This window comes from Pan troglodytes, chromosome 4, assembly GCF_028858775.2.
Source record: "Pan troglodytes isolate AG18354 chromosome 4, NHGRI_mPanTro3-v2.0_pri, whole genome shotgun sequence".
Classification (NCBI taxonomy): domain Eukaryota; kingdom Metazoa; phylum Chordata; class Mammalia; order Primates; family Hominidae; genus Pan; species Pan troglodytes.
The window spans coordinates 124,668,082-124,686,079 of record NC_072402.2 but is presented as its reverse complement, the minus strand read 5'-3'; the positions used below and the strand labels follow the sequence as shown (position 1 = coordinate 124,686,079).

General features: G+C 43.3%; 1 protein-coding gene across 3 annotated transcripts in view; it reads left to right on the top strand.

The window, feature by feature from the left end:
* The window catches only part of MARCHF3 (membrane associated ring-CH-type finger 3), a 163,003-nt gene that overhangs the window by 109,502 nt on the left and 35,503 nt on the right, over positions 1-17,998 (top strand). For 2 of the 3 annotated variants that reach the window (XM_063810186.1, NM_001280477.1), the window contains 2 exon segments: positions 4,953-5,196; positions 8,030-8,234. In XM_063810186.1, coding sequence (XP_063666256.1) covers positions 5,009-5,196; positions 8,030-8,234 — 393 coding nt within the window. In that variant the 5' untranslated portion in view covers positions 4,953-5,008. 3 annotated transcript variants of the gene reach the window in all.

Here is a 17,998-nt window from a genome sequence, read left to right as displayed (position 1 = left end):
ATATATCTTTGTTTTTCTTTTTTCAACTTTTATTTTAAGTTCGGGGGTACATGTGCAGGATGTACATGTTTGTTACATAGGTAAATGTGTGCCATGGTGGTTTGCTGCACATATATCTTTATTAAGCATTTCCATGGAAGAATGACACCTATCTTCCAGATCTGAAGGCCGTGGGGTCAGGGAAAATGAGAAGTGGACATGCAAGGATGAGGCTCCCTCTGTTCTCCCTAGCCAAGAGAGATGGCATGGGCAATGTCAGAGTTCAAGTGTGATGCAAAAGGTACATCGTGGTAGAGGTTGACCAGACATGAGGAAAGACAGTTTTAAAAGACAGAAATGAGGCTGGGCGCAGTGGCTCACGCCTGTAATCCCAGCACTTTGGGAGGCCGAGGTGGGCGGATCATGAGATCAGGAGATCGAGACCATCCTGGCTAACATGGCGAAACCCCGTCTCTACTAAAAATATAAAAAATTAGCTAGGCATGGTGGCATGCGCCTGTAGTCCCAGCTATTCGGGAGGCTAAGGCAGGAGAATGGCATGAACCCAGGAGGCAGAGCTTGCAGTGAGCGGAGATCACACCACTGCACTCCAGCCTGGGCGACAGAGTGAGACTCCAACTCAAAAATAAATAATGAATGAATAAATAAATAAATAAAAGACAGAAATGAGATGTAGCCCAGGCTAGAAAAAGAGCAGAAATGAAGGTTAACATAATAATAAAGTTCAAACTTCTCTGTACATGGCATGTTCCTGCTTACAAAGTGAATTCATATGTATTATCTTGTTTTAGACCTCACAAACAACCAGGTGAGGTGGCTCAGGATGTGTTAGTATCCTAATTTCAAACATTCAGGAAATCTCAGGAAAAGTCTGAGAGGCTGAGTGATTTACCTTGGTGAGTAGAAAGCCAGAGTGTAGGCTTTGGTGTTGTGCCTCCAACAACAGAGCTTTTTCCCTAACTCATGATTCTCCTGGAGGTTTGGGGGCTGCTGAGGCAGAGGGGCTGCAGAGGTGAGCAGAGCCTGCTTCCCTTCCCTTCCCCCACGACCTGTGGCCACATCCTTGTGATGCCAGCCATGTTCCCGTGGAAATCACTTACCAGTGGCAACCTATTCAGAAACGCAGCAATGAATTGCTGCTGCCTGGTTAGGTGTCCTGCTTTTGTGAAACCTGTACCCTGTCCTTTTCAGGGGTCACAGTTTAACAGACAAGCCTTTTTATTTTAACAATTCCCTAATCAGGCTTTCATTTATTTGCCCACCCCCTCTGTTTTCACTGTCTCCCTCTTATCCACCTACTCCCGCTCCTCCCACTGTGTGCAGCTGAGTTTGGCCAGTGCCAAATCATGTTTTATTCTCAGCCTGAGAAAGAAATTATGCAAGGTGTCAAGCCTGGCCAGCAAAGGACCCATCCCACCAGTGCCGTTTGATGTTTTAAGTTTGCACATACACCGCTCCCTCCCTGAGAGAATTCTTGGGTAGACTGGGAAGTACTTTACCACAAGAGCAGTGCACTGGCATTGATAAGAAAGCAGTCAGATAGTGCTTGAAATTTTGCAGAAAGCTCAACAGAAGACCCATGCTCGACTGCAAACCAACAGCTCAGCTCTTTCTAGCATCCTCGGCAACAGCCTGCTGTTTTCCCAGGTGGCTTTGAACTAGACAGGAAAATGCAGTGGGCCATTTGTCACTGCCCCAGGTGCAACATATGCATGCCAATTGGTGCATGCAGCTTGTGAGGTCCGCTCCTGCCTGCCCCATGCCTGCATCTAGGCCTCTGGGCTTCCCTTTCACTGAGATCAGGGCAGAGTGTGCTTCCTTTCCTCCTCCGCCACCTGAGTAGGTGGTTAGATCCACTCTTCTGAGATTAGAACCAACTCACCCATCCCCACCATGTTCAAGAGTGCTAATGCTTTGTGTAATCCCTCTTAGCCCATTAATTCAAGTCCACGGTCTTTCAGGGCTGTTGGGACTCATTGCTGGCATGCCAGTCTTAGAATCTTAAGGTTATTCTGATGTGTGGTATACGTAAGACATGCTGGTATGTTTTTCAGGGAATGCTGGACCGGACTATCATTTTAGTTAGGTCCTAAATTGAGCTAGGGCTTAGAGGATCTTGGATGCAGGGTTCTGCAGATATGGCCCAAGAGAAAGAGCCAGGGCTTGCTTGTAGGAGAAGGCAAGGTGTGGTTTCTTTTGTTCTTTTATGCTAAACTCAGTGCCCAGCACCCACTACGAATGGAATAAACTGATCAGGTGGCAAATAATATCCCTTTTACCTGTGAAAGAAGAAATGAAATCATGCAGAAGTGAAATTACATATATAAAATGAATTTAAGGGAAGCTCTGCTTCTAGAATATTTTTAAGGACATTTTATTGCGGATTTAGGTCACACATTTAGAACTACTTCCTTTGATGAGGACTTAATCTAGGTTACAAGTGTGTGAACTTGGGGCTATTATATGCCTGGGTGACAGGCAATTCACTGAGGGTAGCCTAACTACTGGCAGCCCTGGGTCCCATTATTTACTCTGCGCACCCCCTCCTTACCGTCTTCCAGTTCCATCAAGTAGAGGGAGGGAGCGTTTGGCCCTCTGAGCTGGAGTTATGCAAAACCCGAAAATAGACTCTCAGAGTGCATCTAGACATAATGATTCCATGCGGCAAGAAGGTCACTGTGTCTGCTTTTCCTGCCAATACACCCCTGGCTCTTAATCTATGGCTGCCTTGTGAAGCAAGAGAGCTGTGCCAGGAAGTTACACTTTGTGACTGTGAAGCATTATGAGAATTTAAAATCATGTCAATGGAGTTTTGTAAGGGCAGGCCAGAGGAGAGTAGTTATGCACAGTTTTAGAAGAGGACGGTCTTTTAACATCTCTTTGTTTTTCGGTCTGAAAGCTACCATAACTCAGTTTTTAAAAACAAAACAAAACAACTGTCTGGCCCCAGTCACAAATCAACTGCACCCTGCCAACCCTTTCAAAAAAATAAAAAGAAGATATCCACCCAGAAAATTTACTGGGGTTATCCGAATGGTGGGATTATGAGTGAGTTTTATTGTGTTCTTTGTGCTCTTCCATAGTTTTTATAACATACCGTATACTAATTGCTTTGTAATTTTTTAAAAAAAGCAAAAAATCCTATTTAACCTAGTCAGTTAGTTGACCTATACCAACTAACTGACTGTGCTGAATGTTCAGTATTGCTGGTCTTGAAAATGGCATGAGTGGGGCAGCCTCTGCCTGTGCCCCCACATCAGGTCTCAGACAAGGACTGGAGTCCACAGCCGTCTCTCCACCGTGGGTTCAGAAGGGCTGCTGGGCAAAGGCAGACGCAGACCCTGAGAGGACTCCAGGCAGCCAATGAGGGTGGGAAAGGGAGGCTGCTGGTGCAAAGCCAGCCAGACACCTCAGCAGCAAGGAAGGGATGACAATCACGTCCGATTGTTTTGGACAGTCAAGCCTGCTTGACATGTGCGTGTCGGGAGTGAAACTGTCAGTTTCATCAGGAAACACTGCATTCTTGCCCTGAGAACATCCAGTTGATGCACATTGTTCTGGAAGTTGGGAAGATCCTGTTTTCCAGAACCATGGGGATCAAGGAAAATGTAAGAAGTAGAGACAAATATCTGGGAGAAAACAACCCCTTGCGGAATTCCAGGAATCCTCTTGGGGTTTTGGGTTGTGCAAATGACAAGATATTTCATTTATTTAAGTCTGAGCCTTGACCACCTAAATGGGTTATTGATGTGAGCTCAGTCTGTCAACTAATCCTGCTGCTGTCTACTGAGCCCAGGCCATTTCGAGCTCGGGAGCTTGAGGTGAGCAGGCTAGCGCTCCTAGCCATGAAACTGTGTCATCTCACCTTTGGACAGAATTCTTCCTTCAAGTTTCTGTAAAAACCTCTATTTCTTATGTGTCACATGCTGACCTATTATTGAATCCAGTGGAGTTCCTCACTCCAGTGGGTCTGAGTGCTTTGAACTTGAGGTCATGACCCAAGCCTGCACCACACAGATTGGCAGCAGAATTCCTCACGGTTTATATGATAAACCATGTGCCTAGGAGGTGAGGCCCTTATTTGTAATGGATTATGTTTAATTGGTGATAGAGATCTCATTCATTATTTTCTCACGTTCTCCTATGTGTTTCCCTATGATGATGCATATACATCTGCATTTTAGGCAGTACACAAACAAGACATCATGCTAACGTATTTATTGTCACGTTCATTAGAAAATAAAAGCTCATTAAACTCATTTCATGAATAACTTGAAGACAAAACTAAAATAGGTTCCATTTTTAAAGGAAGTTAATTTCAAGATGTATTGAGTAGAAAATTTTATTATGCAACAGATATGGCAAAAGTCGAAAGGTGGTACAGTCATTGAGTGATTCATGTTTGGCAAATATTGTCCTAGAACATACTATTAATACTTGGCCAAATTCATTTTTATTTTCCTTCCTTCTTTCTCTCTCCTTTTAATCTTAGTATCTCAGAATGAAGCTGCATGGAGAATAAATTGCTTACCAGAAAAAATAGTTCTGAATGTTTTTAATAATGATTTTAGTAACTTTTAGAGAGTGTCAACAAAGACTTATTGTTTCTCTGGCACAGAGCAGGGAACTGCTTATCTTCTCTTCAGATCTGGGCCTCAGAGTCATCATTCTGTCCCCTCGTGGAAAGCAGGGCTGCTAAATGTTTATATACACGGACATGCTTGCTGTCTTGTTCATACCATATCTGCTGTTTCTTGTGGGCTCTGTGTGTGTGTGTGTGTGTGTGTGTGTGTGCACTTGTATTAAACAGTAACAAGATAATGTGCCACATCTAGGCTACCCCTGTTATTTGTATTAAATAATGACATGATGATGATGATGTTGGTGGCCCATAATTCTCCATTTTCTATTAGCCACCCTGCCCAAGTAAACTGTTTTCTGATCTCTCTTAGATGGAAATCCTGTATGAATGTGGAAGCCATTAGCAGAGTAATTGCTGTCTGTTACCATGACAACCAGCCGCTGCAGTCACCTGCCCGAAGTCCTGCCAGACTGCACCAACTCAGCTGCACCCGTGGTGAAGACGGTGGAGGATTGTGGCAGCCTAGTGAATGGGCAGCCGCAGTATGTCATGCAAGTTTCAGCCAAGGACGGGCAGCTGCTGTCAACAGTAGTGCGGACTCTTGCCACCCAGAGGTAGTACCACAATTAAAATAAATGAATCTGTAATTGATCCAGAGAACTCTTTGTCAGATGGAAAATGCTAATGGGAATGTAATTAGTGCTCAGGTCTTTGTGTCAGGTGAGAGGAGGTGCTGGAAAAAAAAAAAAAGACTACACGAGTTCTGTTATTGCCGTTTCTATAGCAATAGGATATAAAGCTAAAATTCACCTTATCAAGATTTCCCCTCAAAATCATACTTACAAAGAGCCAGGAGGGGAAGGAACCCACAAGATACGGGGTTGTTATTTTGACATTGTTATGCTCTCTTGTTGTCTCCAGTAGGTAACAAAGGTAGTCCTATTGGAACAGGATTAAGAAGGTATCTGATTTCAGGCGACCGAGTCAAAGTGATTGGATTTGTGGGCAAAACTTTTGAAGTGACATTCTTGGTGTGCATGTGGACTGGCATTGCCTGATGGAAGCGCTGTCCGGGGCTACTTTCTGGGTGGGTGTCTTCTTATCACTTGGAGGTCTCTTCTGCTGTCCTCTCCTTCAGCCTCAATGGTCCCCCATCCCTGACCCTTCACGCACACTCTACCCTATGACGTGCTATTGTGAAAACCTCCTGAGCCTTCCCAAGTGGTGAACTAAAGCCCAAGTGCAGGCTCTGAGCAGCTTGGAGACCACTTATCCTGACCAGCACTTTGTCTCCTCTTGTGCTCTTGTTGGATAGGGAGCTATGGGCTGCCAGGCTAATAGGAACTCCTCGGCTTCTCCAGCTTTTTCTCAGAATGGTTAAGTGGGACTTCTATGCATTTAAAAGGTGGATCAACATTGGATTTGCCCCCTAGTGTCAGTGCTGACACTTCTGACCTCTAACATAGGACCAGTCATTCACACCTTATTCTCTTACCTCTGTCTGAGTGATCAGTCAACCCCTCTGGTGCAGTGGCATCCCACCCTGGGCATGGTGGCCCTCAGACACTGAATCACACTCCCATGCATGTTGTAAACATTGCTCATATGCCCTCCATTTAAAATCTGTGCTGCTAGTGCAAAGGAAAAAATAGAAGAACCTTTAATATGTAATTTCTGACTCTTGGAGAACTTTTAACAATTGGTTAGGACTCAGAACAGGATGAGGCAGTGACTATCTTCGGTCCTCTGCGAACTGAGACTGGGTGACTGATGTGCCCCACTCACCCTTGCAAGCATCAAACAGCTCACTTGACCAGGAAGAGCAGGCTATGGTTGATGTGGTTGAGACCTGTGAGCCTCCGTGTGTGTGTGTCTGTCTGTCTGTCTGTCTGTCTGTCAGGTATTTTTACCTGCTCTCCCACCATGCGGTACTGTAAACCAGGTTTCAGAGTTTTACAGGCTCAGTGTAAATGAAGGAGGCCCAGAATCATGAGTTAAAAAAAAAACCTGTCAACTTTCTTTTCCCACTCGTGGGCACAAGTAGGCCTTTCAGGCTAGTGGGAGGGAGATCCTTTCCTTTTTTGATCTCCTTTTGGCCTTCACTCATTCCCAGGATCATTCTCAGAAAGGCCTTGGGAAACAGCAGTCTTCCATGGCTATTTCCATTTGGACCAAAGATAGTGTTCAGGAGGATGAATGGGCATGTGCCTGGGTCACTGTCATCTTTGGGAGGCATACAGAGAGGCAAGGGAGGGCAGGTAAAGAGGCTGGTCCTAGGATTGTCACATATCATGAGGACACATTTTAAAATCTGTTGCCCAGTGAAGAATAGCACAAGCAACATAAGACATCCATCAGAGAGGCATGGTCCTCTCCCAGGGCAGGGTACCTCCCAAGCAGTGAGGCCATCCTCGTTTGATCTTTCCATTGGCCACTGACTTACATGATGAGGGCCAAGTTATTTGATTGTCTCTGGCCTGAGATTTTCCTTGAGAGATAGTAGCTAGCATTAACTAGGCATTTGCTGTATGCTGGTCCCTATTCTAAGCTTCTAATCTGGGCTATCTTTTCACATGCTCACTGTCATCATATGAAGAAGGCACCATTTTTGTGCCCATTTTAGAGATAAGGAGACTAAAGCATGGGGAGATGAAGTTACTTGCCCAGAGTTATACAGGTAATAGACAGCAGAGTTAAGGTCTGAGCCCAGCCAGCCAGATTCTGGAGCCTGCACTATGAACCCCTAACTACACTAAGCTGCCTTTATGAAATGTGTAGGAGTGGTTTTTCCAAATTAAAGGCAGAACTCTAGACTGAGGCTACCTCAGTGGGACATACTCATTACTCGCTTTCAGTTTGGTATCTTTGGCATCCCATAGAGCATCCTGTGAAAGCTCAAAGGACAATCCACCACTCAGCTTTGTGCTGTGGCTCAGACTGCAGTTCTGTGTAGTGGCTGCAGGGTTGGTTGCTGGCTAACTTCCCTCCTCTCATTCTCCCACCCTATTGAAAAGAGAAATGAAAAGAACCTCTGGATATGCAAACATGTCCTGGTTTGGTCCAAAAGATTCAATTTGTCATTTCAAACAATTTCTCTTCTTAATGATGAAGGATGGTTATGATTTTTGGATTAGTAGTTGACCTGAACTACATCTGTATTCAAGGCAAAAATATCCACTGCTTGTTTTCACTCACTTTTGATCCTGGGCCACACCCAGCTACTTTGATATTGGCAATCCCCTATTTCTTTGTGTTGTCACAAGTAGGTGACCCAAGTGCTCTAGAGTGCCCAGAATCATTTGCCCCATTGCCAAGGTCAAGTGTAGATCTAAGAGGTCTTAAAGCAGCTGCCTCTGGGGAGGGCCCAAAGGACAAGAGCTAGAGGGCCATCCACTTGGTGGAGGTTTCCAGCCCAGTGACCAGCAGGTGCCCCTCCTTCTCTTGCAGCCCCTTCAATGACCGGCCGATGTGCAGGATCTGCCATGAGGGCAGCAGCCAAGAGGACTTGCTCTCTCCATGTGAATGTACAGGGACCTTGGGGACAATTCATCGGAGCTGCCTGGAGCACTGGCTGTCATCCTCAAACACCAGCTACTGTGAACTCTGCCACTTCAGGTTTGCAGTCGAGCGCAAACCCAGGCCGTTAGTGGAGGTCAGTAAGTGGGGCACGTCCTGAAAACTTAGCTCTAATGAGCAAATGATGTCTGTTTTTATGCCTGGATCACAAGCCCTGTACAGCTTTACTGAAGCACGGTAACAGCTATGTGAGTGTGTGTGTGTGTGTGTTTGAGAAAGAGAGATGTAGACAGACAGACACGGAGAAGGGAGAGCTTGCTAGCTCACTTGGGATCCAGCAGTAGAAGGAAAGCAGAATAAATTAGTATAAGGAGAAAGGGCCAGTTTAGAGACTTGATCTCCATTTTTCAATCCCTGTGAAATGGAACCAACAGATCAAACATCTTCCTCCTTGTGCACCATCTGCCCAACTTGAAGCAGGAGATAAATGGGCATTTGGGTTGCATATCCTGAGAAGTCTTCATGAAAAAGTATAGCTCCATAGTTTAATGGATATAGACCCAGATGTCCTGGGTTCTGTGACCTCGGGTTTGTTACTTTACCTTTTGGAATTACTATAAGGATTAAAGAAATTAATATTATAAAACACTTAAAAGAATGCAGGGCACATATGCAACGGTTTGAATAAAAATATTTTACTTGGGAAATTACACACAAACTTTTTTCAGCCAATAACCTAATGTTATTGAACTCTTGGCTGGGCGCGGTGGCTCATGTCTGTAATCCCAGCACTTTGGGAGGCCGAGGTAGGCGGATCACAAGGTCAGGAGATCAAGACCATCCTGGCTAACACTGTGAAACCCCGTCTCTACTAAAAATACAAAAAATTAGACGGGCATGGTGGCGGGTGCCTGTAGTCCCAGCTACTCAGGAGGCTGAGGCAGGAGAATGGCAAGAACCTGGATGGCGGAGCTTGCAGTGAGCCCAGATCGCACCACTGCACTCCAGCCTGGGTGACAGAGCAAGACTCTGTCTCAAAAAAAAAAAAAAAAAAAAAAAAGTTGGATATTGGCAACAGTAAATATTTTAATATATTATGAGCCAGAACTAGCTGAAGGGAGCCAAAACATTGTATCTATGATTCAGACCTGCTCCTAACCTCCTTATTTCAGCAGCTAACTCAGTGAAGCCCTGGAATGAAAACTAGTGCTGGAAATCAAGAAGCGCTTCTTGTAGACTATTTAATAAGTGTGTTAGCACCCAGGCTTAAGATGCTAGAGAGCTTTGTAGCTCTGTGTATACATTCTCTTGGGTTTGACCTTGAAAATTAAATCAAGACCTATAACCGGGGCCTGTTTTAGCTGTTATGACTTACTTGCCAAATGGCACAAAACTTACTTGACTTGCCCCAATACACTCCATGCTTTGCTTAAGAGTCGAGATCTAATGACCTCTTAATTTAGCCATCTTGCCACTTGACATCCACTTTCAGAAATTCATATTCAGAAAGGGCCTGTGGGGAATTTGGCCTTGTGCCAGATTCATTGGGATTTAACATTTTAGAACTTAACTGCAGAGGGGGAAATATAATTAAATAATAAACAAAGGAGTTGAAGATTTCTCAAGCCTAATGGCAAAGTAAAAAGGAGCTTATTTCTCCTTTCCAGAAACTTTGTGGAACCTCCCCAGTTTGATATTGCAGCCTCTCCAGGGAAGCTGGCTTCCCACAGTGAGGAAGCCCTGCTTTGAAATAGACTCTATCCAGCGATCTTTTTAACTAGCGTTTCCCCAGTAAAAATCCCAGTGTATGTGCACGTAATATATAACAAAGGAGGGTGTGTGTGCATCTGTATGTGCACACATGCATGTACATACCCTAATTTTTCTCAGATGAAATCCATGTGGCAAATCACCCAGTGATCTCTCTCAGTCTCAGAGAGGGTAACATGTACCCACACACACAGGGGTCTTCAGAGTTGCTGAGGTCAGGTCACAGACTCATTCCTGGATCTTAGGCAACTGTCATTAAACAAGGAAACAAGGCAAATGACCTTGAGAATCTGTGAGGTGCTCTACAAGATTTAGGGCCTCACCTACAAAAACTTCACCCAAACGGTCACCAGTGATGAAATTTTCATTGCACAAATGGAATGTGACAATTTTCAGAGTTAATGATGATTGAACAAGTTGAAAGTGAAAGGCAAACCTTCCCAAGCTGGGGGAGGCTGGCCGTTTGATCATCCCATGGCGAAATGAACTTGCTGTTTGACCACAAGCAATAAAAAGAAGTTGTCTTTGGTTTCTCAGCTGGAGGACAAATGAGAACCAGGTGCGGGCAGAGTTTTAAACAAATGACATTACTAATTGACTTTTCCCCTCTTATCAGAGGGCAGTTTATTCCTAGTGAGCATCTCTTCTCAATACTTTCACCTCAAGATAAACATGCATCTTTTTTTTAAGCAAATCAGCAAAACCTGCCTATTTGGGTTAAGGATTAGGAGTAGTGTTACTTTATTTCTCAGTTTTACTCTTTTAATTGCTTAATCATTACTTTGTTTACCAGTTGGATCTGCCTTCTCTTTAAAGCAAGGAAATTCCATAACATTTAATTTCAAAATCGATGTGACAATAACAGCTCTTGTTGCTCGAGGAAGCAGTTTAAAAAGTCATTTATAAATTTTATTTGTCAGCATCTAAACGCTAACATTGGTTGGAATTACTTTTAACACCTCAGACTTCCAGTTGTCAATAAACCTTCTCAGTCCTTCGTTCTGCATAACTGTTCATCCCCCTTCATGCCACCATTCCTAAGACACTTCTTCACTTCCTTTTCTTATCTCTGCAGCCCGCAGTTGGATGTTCATTTTTAACTGGGCAGGAACCCAGGGCTGTTGTATGTACACTGGATGCTATGTGAAGTCTTTTTTTCTGCCCATAAGGGTGAGTTTCTACTCATAATGGCAAATCAATGGGCTGATTTTCATTAGAACCTGCAAACTGGGCATGCCCTCCTCACTTAGCCACTGGCCATCTGTGTGGGTTGGTTCGACTTCTCTAAGCTTCCCTGTGGAAGAGGGTGAGCAAAGAGCTCTCCATGACATCTTTTGGTCTCTATAAAGCTAAAAGTTATTGTTCAAAAAATGTGTATTCTACACTTAAAATGGATATACTGTATGGCATACAATTAGACCTCAGTGAGTTGATTATGTGTGTCTACTTACCTCTCTACCTACTTTACCTACCTTGCCTACCTACCTACATGGCCAGTCTAAATCTTTTAGTCTCTTTTACCCTAAATATTGGTGAATCCTTTTATGGTTAGTAGATATCTATTTACTACATTCTACTGGATCATTATTCATATTTTCTTGGTGCAAGGTAAGCCAGTATAACAAGAGCTAGTTTCAACCCAAGAGCACTACATTGCAATCATCTATGTTAGTTAGATGTGGATGAATTTCTGATGAAGTCCAACTAATGCAAATCTCATAAGGTCTGTGTCCAATCACACAAAGCTTGAAAGAAAAGCATTCAAAATGTAGATTATCGGGGGAACCTGCCCCCGATAGTCATGTAGGTTCTTTTCTATTTTCCCTAAGTGTTGACCAGTCTGAGAAATAAAGGGACAGAGTACAAAAGAGAGAAATTTTAAAGCTAGGTGTCTGGGGGGACATACATGTCAGCAGGTTCTGTGATGCCCCCTGAGCCGTAAAACCAGCAAGTTTTTATTAGTGATTTTCAAAAGGGGAGGGAGTCTACGAAAAGGGTGTGGGTCACAGAGATCACATGCTTCACAAGGTAATAGAATATCACAAGGCAAATGGAGGCAGGGCGAGATCACAGGACCCGGGCAAAATTAAAAATTGCTAATGAAGTTTCAGGCATGCATTGTCATTGATAACATCTTATCAGGAGACAGGGTTTGAGATTAGACAACTGGTCTGACCAAAATTTATTAGGCAGGAATTTCCTCGTCCTAATAAGCCTGGGAGTGCTACGGGAGACTGGGGCTTATTTCATCCCTACAGCTTCGACCATAAAAGACGGCTGCCCCCGAAGCAGCCATTTTAGAGGCCTACCCTCAGGGACACATTCTATTTCTCAGGGATGTTCCTTGCTGAGAAAAAGAATTCAGCGATATTTCTCCCATTTGCTTTTGAAAGAAGAGAAATATGGCTCTGTTCTGCCCAGCTCACCAGCAGTCAGAGTTTAAGGTTATCTCTCTTGTTCCCTGAACATTGCTGTTATCCTGTTCTTTTTTCAAGGTGCCCAGATATCATATTGTTCAAAAACACATGCTCTACAAACAATTTTGCAGTTAATGCAATCATCACAGGATCCTGAGGCAACATACATCCTCCTCAGCTTACAAAGATGATGGGATTAAGAGATTAAAGTAAAGACAGGCATAGGAAACCACAAGGGTATTGATTGGGGAAGTGATAAGTCTCCATGAAATCTTCACAATTTATGTTCAGAGACTGCAGTAAAGACAGGCGTAAGAAATTATAAAAGTGTTAATTTGGGGAACTAATAAATGTCCATGAAATCTTCACAATCCAAGTTCTTCTGCCATGGCTTCAGCCGGTCCCTCCATTCAGGGTCCCTGACTTCTCACAATAGTAGATAGCAAAAAGATAGCAAAAAGGAGGAGCAGATGTAACACACATAAAAATACCATGACTTGTTCCCCTAAAATTTGTGCCTTGGCTCCAGCCTTTTGCCATTAATGCATTTCTGGTTGACCAGTTTGCCAAGGAAGCCCATCTTACGACAAGCAAATAGCATGCTTGTAACGTCAGTTTCTAGTGATGGAATATTTGCCACTAGGCTTTGAGACTCTCCTAAGACATGTATTCATAACATCCACCCTTGCCCAGAAAACTCGTGAAGTTATAGATCAGCTCAACAATGTTGTGATTTAAATGAAACAGCCAGGAAATAGTGGGAATCTGGGGGAAAGGCCTTCTAGGATCTGATTTTCCTCTGATCAGGGAGCCACAGTGATTTTTCACAGTAGAAGTGATTAACTTTCCGTATTCCTATTTCCTCTACACACAACCAGCTGATTGATAAGAATTGTATGAACAATTTAAAAGCTGTTCCCTGTGAGTCAGAGGTTTAGCTAAATTGAAACTAGCATGTTTTCACACATAGCAGTTACCCAGAATAATAGGATATAAAGCTAGGGAGATGAGGATTAAGGATTTTTTTTCAAACTTTTTTATTTATTAACCTTTTTTATGAAGTCACTGGAGGACAATGGTTTCAAAGTGTGCCCAGAGAATAGGAACAGCTCTGGTCTACAGCTCCCAGCGTGAGCAATGCAGAAGACGGGCGATTTCTGCATTTCCATCTGAGGTACCGGGTTCATCTCACTAGGGAGTGCCAGACAGTGGGCCCAGGTCAGTGGGTGCGCGCACCGTGTGCGAGCCAAAGCAGGGTGAGGCATTGCCTCCCTCGGGAAGCGCAAGGGGTCAGGGAGTTCCCTTTCCTAGTCAAAGAAAGTGGTGACAGACGGCACCTGGAAAATCGAGTCACTCCCACTCGAATACTGCACTTTTCCAATGGGCTTAAAAAACAGCGCACCAGGAGATTATATCCCACACGTGGCTCGGAGGGTCCTACACCCACGGAGTCTCCCTGATTGCTAGCACAGCAGTCAGAGATCAAACTACAAGGCAGCAGCAAGGCTGGGGGAGGGGCGCCCACCATTGCCCAGGCTTGCTTAGGTAAACAAAGCAGCCAGGAAGCTTGAACTGGGTGGAGCCCACCACAGCTCAAGGAGGCCTGCCTGCCTCTATAGGCTCCACTTCTGCGTGCACGGCACAAACAAAAAGACAGCAGTAACCTCTGCAGACTTAAATGTCCCTGTCTGACAGCTTTGAAAAGAGCAGTGGTTCTCCCAGCACGCAGCTGGAGATCTGAGAACGGGCAGACTGCCTCCTCAAGTGGATCCCTGACCGCTGAACCCCAAGCAGCCTAACTGGGAGGCACCCCCCAGCAGGGGCACACTGACACCTCACACTGCAGGGTACTCCAACAGACCTGCAGCTGAGGGTCCTGTCTGTCAGAAGGAAAACTAACAAACAGAAAGGACATCCACACCAAAAACCCATCTGTACATCACCATCATCAAAGACCAAAAGTAGATAAAACCACAAACATGGGGAAGAAACAGAGCAGAAAAACTGGAAACTCTAAAAAGCAGAGCGCCTCTCCTCCTCCAAAGGAACGCAGTTCCTCACCAGCAACGGAACAAAGCTGGATGGAGAATGACTTTGAGGAGCTGAGAGAAGAAGGCTTCAGACGATCAAATTACTCTGAGCTACGGGAGGACATTCAAACCAAAGGCAAAGAAGTTGAAAACTTTGAAAAAACTTTAGAAGAATGTATAACTAGAATAACCAATATAGACAAGTGCTTAAAGGAGCTGATGGAGCTGAAAACCAAGGCTCGAGAACTACATGAAAAATGCAGAAGCCTCAGGAGCCGATGCGATCAACTGGAAGAAAGGGTACCAGCGATGGAAGATGAAATGAATGAAATGAAGCAAGAAGGGAAGTTTAGAGAAAAAAGAATAAAAAGAAACGAGCAAAGCCTCCAAGAAATATGGGACTATGTGAAAAGACCAAATCTATGTCTGATTGGTGTACCTGAAAGTGACAGGGAGAATGGAACCAAGTTGGAAAACACTCTGCAGGATATTATCCAGGAGAACTTCCCCAATCTAGCAAGGCAGGCCAACATTCAGATTCAGGAAATACAGAGAATGCCACAAAGATACTCCTCGAGAAGAGCAACTCCAAGACACATAATTGCCAGATTCACCAAAGTTGCAATGAAGGAAAAAATGTTAAGGGCAGCCAGAGAGAAAGGTCGGGTTACCCTCAAAGGGAAGCCCATCAGACTAACAGCAGATCTGTAGGCAGAAACTCTACAAGCCAGAAGAGGGTGGGGGCCAATATTCAACATTCTTAAAGAAAAGAATTTTCAACCCAGAATTTCATATCCAGCCAAACTAAGCTTCATAAGTGAAGGAGAAATAAAATACTTTGCAGACAAGCAAATGCTGAGAGATTTTGTCACCACCAGGCCTGCCCTAAAAGAGATCCTGAAGGAAGCACTAAACATGGAAAGGAACAACCGGTACCAGCCGCTGCAAAATCATGCCAAAATGTAAAGACCATCGAGACTAGGAAGAAACTGCATCAACTAACGAGCAAAATAACCAGCTAACATCATAATGACAGGATCAAATTCACACATAACAATATTAACTTTAAATGTAAATGGACTAAATGCTCCAATTAAAAGACACAGACTGGCAAATTGGATAAAGAGTCAAGGCCCATCAGTGTGCTGTATTCAGGAAACCCATCTCACGTGCAGAGACACACATAGGCTCAAAATAAAATGTAAATGGACTAAATGCTCCAATTAAAAGACACAGACTGGCAAATTGGATAAAGAGTCAAGACCCATCAGTGTGCTGTATTCAGGAAACCCATCTCACGTGCAGAGACACACATAGGCTCAAAATAAAAGGATGGAGGAAGATCTACCAAGCAAATGGAAAACAAAAAAAGGCAGGGGTTGCAATCCTAGTCTCTGATAAAACAGACTTTAAACCAACAAAGATCAAAAGAGACAAAGAAGGCCATTACTTAATGGTAAAGGGATCAATTCAACAAGAAGAGCTAACTATCCTAAATATATATGCACCCAATACAGGAGCACCCAGATTCATAAAGCAAGTCCTGAGTGACCTACAAAGAGACTTCCCACACATTAATAGTGGGAGACTTTAACACCCCACTGTCAACATTAGACAGATCAACGAGACAGAAAGTCAACAAGGATACCCAGGAATTGAACTCAGCTCTGCACCAAGCGGACCTAATAGACATCTACAGAACTCTCCACCCCAAATCAACAGAATATACATTTTTTTCAGCACCACCCACACCTATTCCAAAATTGACCACATACTTGGAAGTAAAGCTCTCCTCAGCAAATGTAAAAGAACAGAAATTATAACAAACTATCTCTCAGACCACAGTGCAATCAAACTAGAACTCAGGATTAAGAATCTCACTCAAAACTGCTCAACTACATGGAAACTGAACAACCTGCTCCTGAATGACTACTGGGTACATAACAAAATGAAGGCAGAAATAAAGATGTTCTTTGAAACCAATGACAACAAAGACACAACGTACCAGAATCTCTGGGACACATTCAAAGCAGTGTGTAGAGGGAAATTTATAGCACTAAATGCCCACAAGAGAAAGCAGGAAAGATACAAAATTGACATCCTAACATCACAATTAAAAGAACTAGAAAAGCAAGAGCAAACACATTCAAAAGCTAGCAGAAGGCTAGAAATAACTAAAATCCGAGCAGAACTGAAGGAAATAGAGACACAAAAAACACTTCAAAAAATTAATGAATCCAGGAGCTGGTGTTTTGAAAGGATCAACAAAATTGATAGACTGCTAGCAAGACTAATAAAGAAAAAAAGAGAGAAGAATCAAATAGACACAATAAAAAATGATAAAGGGGATATCACCACCAATCCCACAGAAATACAAACTACCATCAGAGAATACTACAAACACCTCTACGCAAATAAACTAGAAAATCTAGAAGAAATGGATAAATTCCTCGACACATACACTCTCCCAAGACTAAACCAGGAAGAAGTTGAATCTCTGCATAGACCAATGACAGGAGCTGAAATTGTGGCAATAATCAATAGCTTACCAATGAAAAAGAGTCTAGGACCAGGTGGATTCACAGCCAAATTCTACCAGAGGTACAAGGAGGAACTGGGTACCATTCCTTCTGAAACTATTCCAATCAATAGACAAAGAGGGAATCCTCCCTAACTCATTTTATGAGGTCAGCATCATCCTGATACCAAAGCCTGACAGAGACACAACCAAAAAAGAGAATTTTAGACCAATATCTTTGATGAACATTGATGCAAAAATCCTCAATAAAATACTGGCAAACCGAATCCAGAAGCACATCAAAAAGCTTATCCACCATGATCAAGTGGGCTTCATCCCTGGGATGCAAGGCTGGTTCAATATATGCAAATCAATAAATGTAATCCAGCATATAAACAGAACCAAAGACAAAAACCACATGATTATCTCAATAGATGCAGAAAAGGCCTTTGACAAAATTCAACAACTCTTCATGCTAAAAACTCTCAATAAATTAGGTATTGATGAGACGTATCTCAAAATAATAAGAGCTATCTATGACAAACCCACAGCCAATATCATACTGAATGGGCAAAAACTGGAAGCATTCCCTTTGAAAACTGGCACAAGACAGGGATGCCCTCTCTCACCACTTCTATTCAACACAGTGTTGAAAGTTCTGGCCAGGGCAGTTAGGCAGGAGAAGGAAATAAAGGGTATTCAATTAGGAAAAGAGGAAGTCAAATTGTCCCTGTTTGCAGACGACGTGATTGTATTTCTAGAAAACCCCACTGTCTCCGCCCAAAATCTCCTTAAGCTGATAAGCAACTTCAGCAAAGTCTCAGGATACAAAATCAATGTACAAAAATCACAAGCATTCTTATACACTAACAACAGACAAACAGAGAGCCAAATCATGAGTGAACTCCCATTCACAATTGCTTCAAAGAGAATAAAATACCTAGGAATCCAACTTATAAGGGATGTGAAGGACCTCTTCTAGGAGAACTACAAACCACTGCTCAAGGAAATAAAAGAGGATACAAAGAAATGGAAGAACATTCCATGCTCATGGGTAGGAAGAATCAATATCGTGAAAATGGCCATACTGCCCAAGGTAATTTACAGAGTCAATGCCATCCCCATCAAGCTACCAATGACTTTCTTCACAGAATTGGAAAAAACT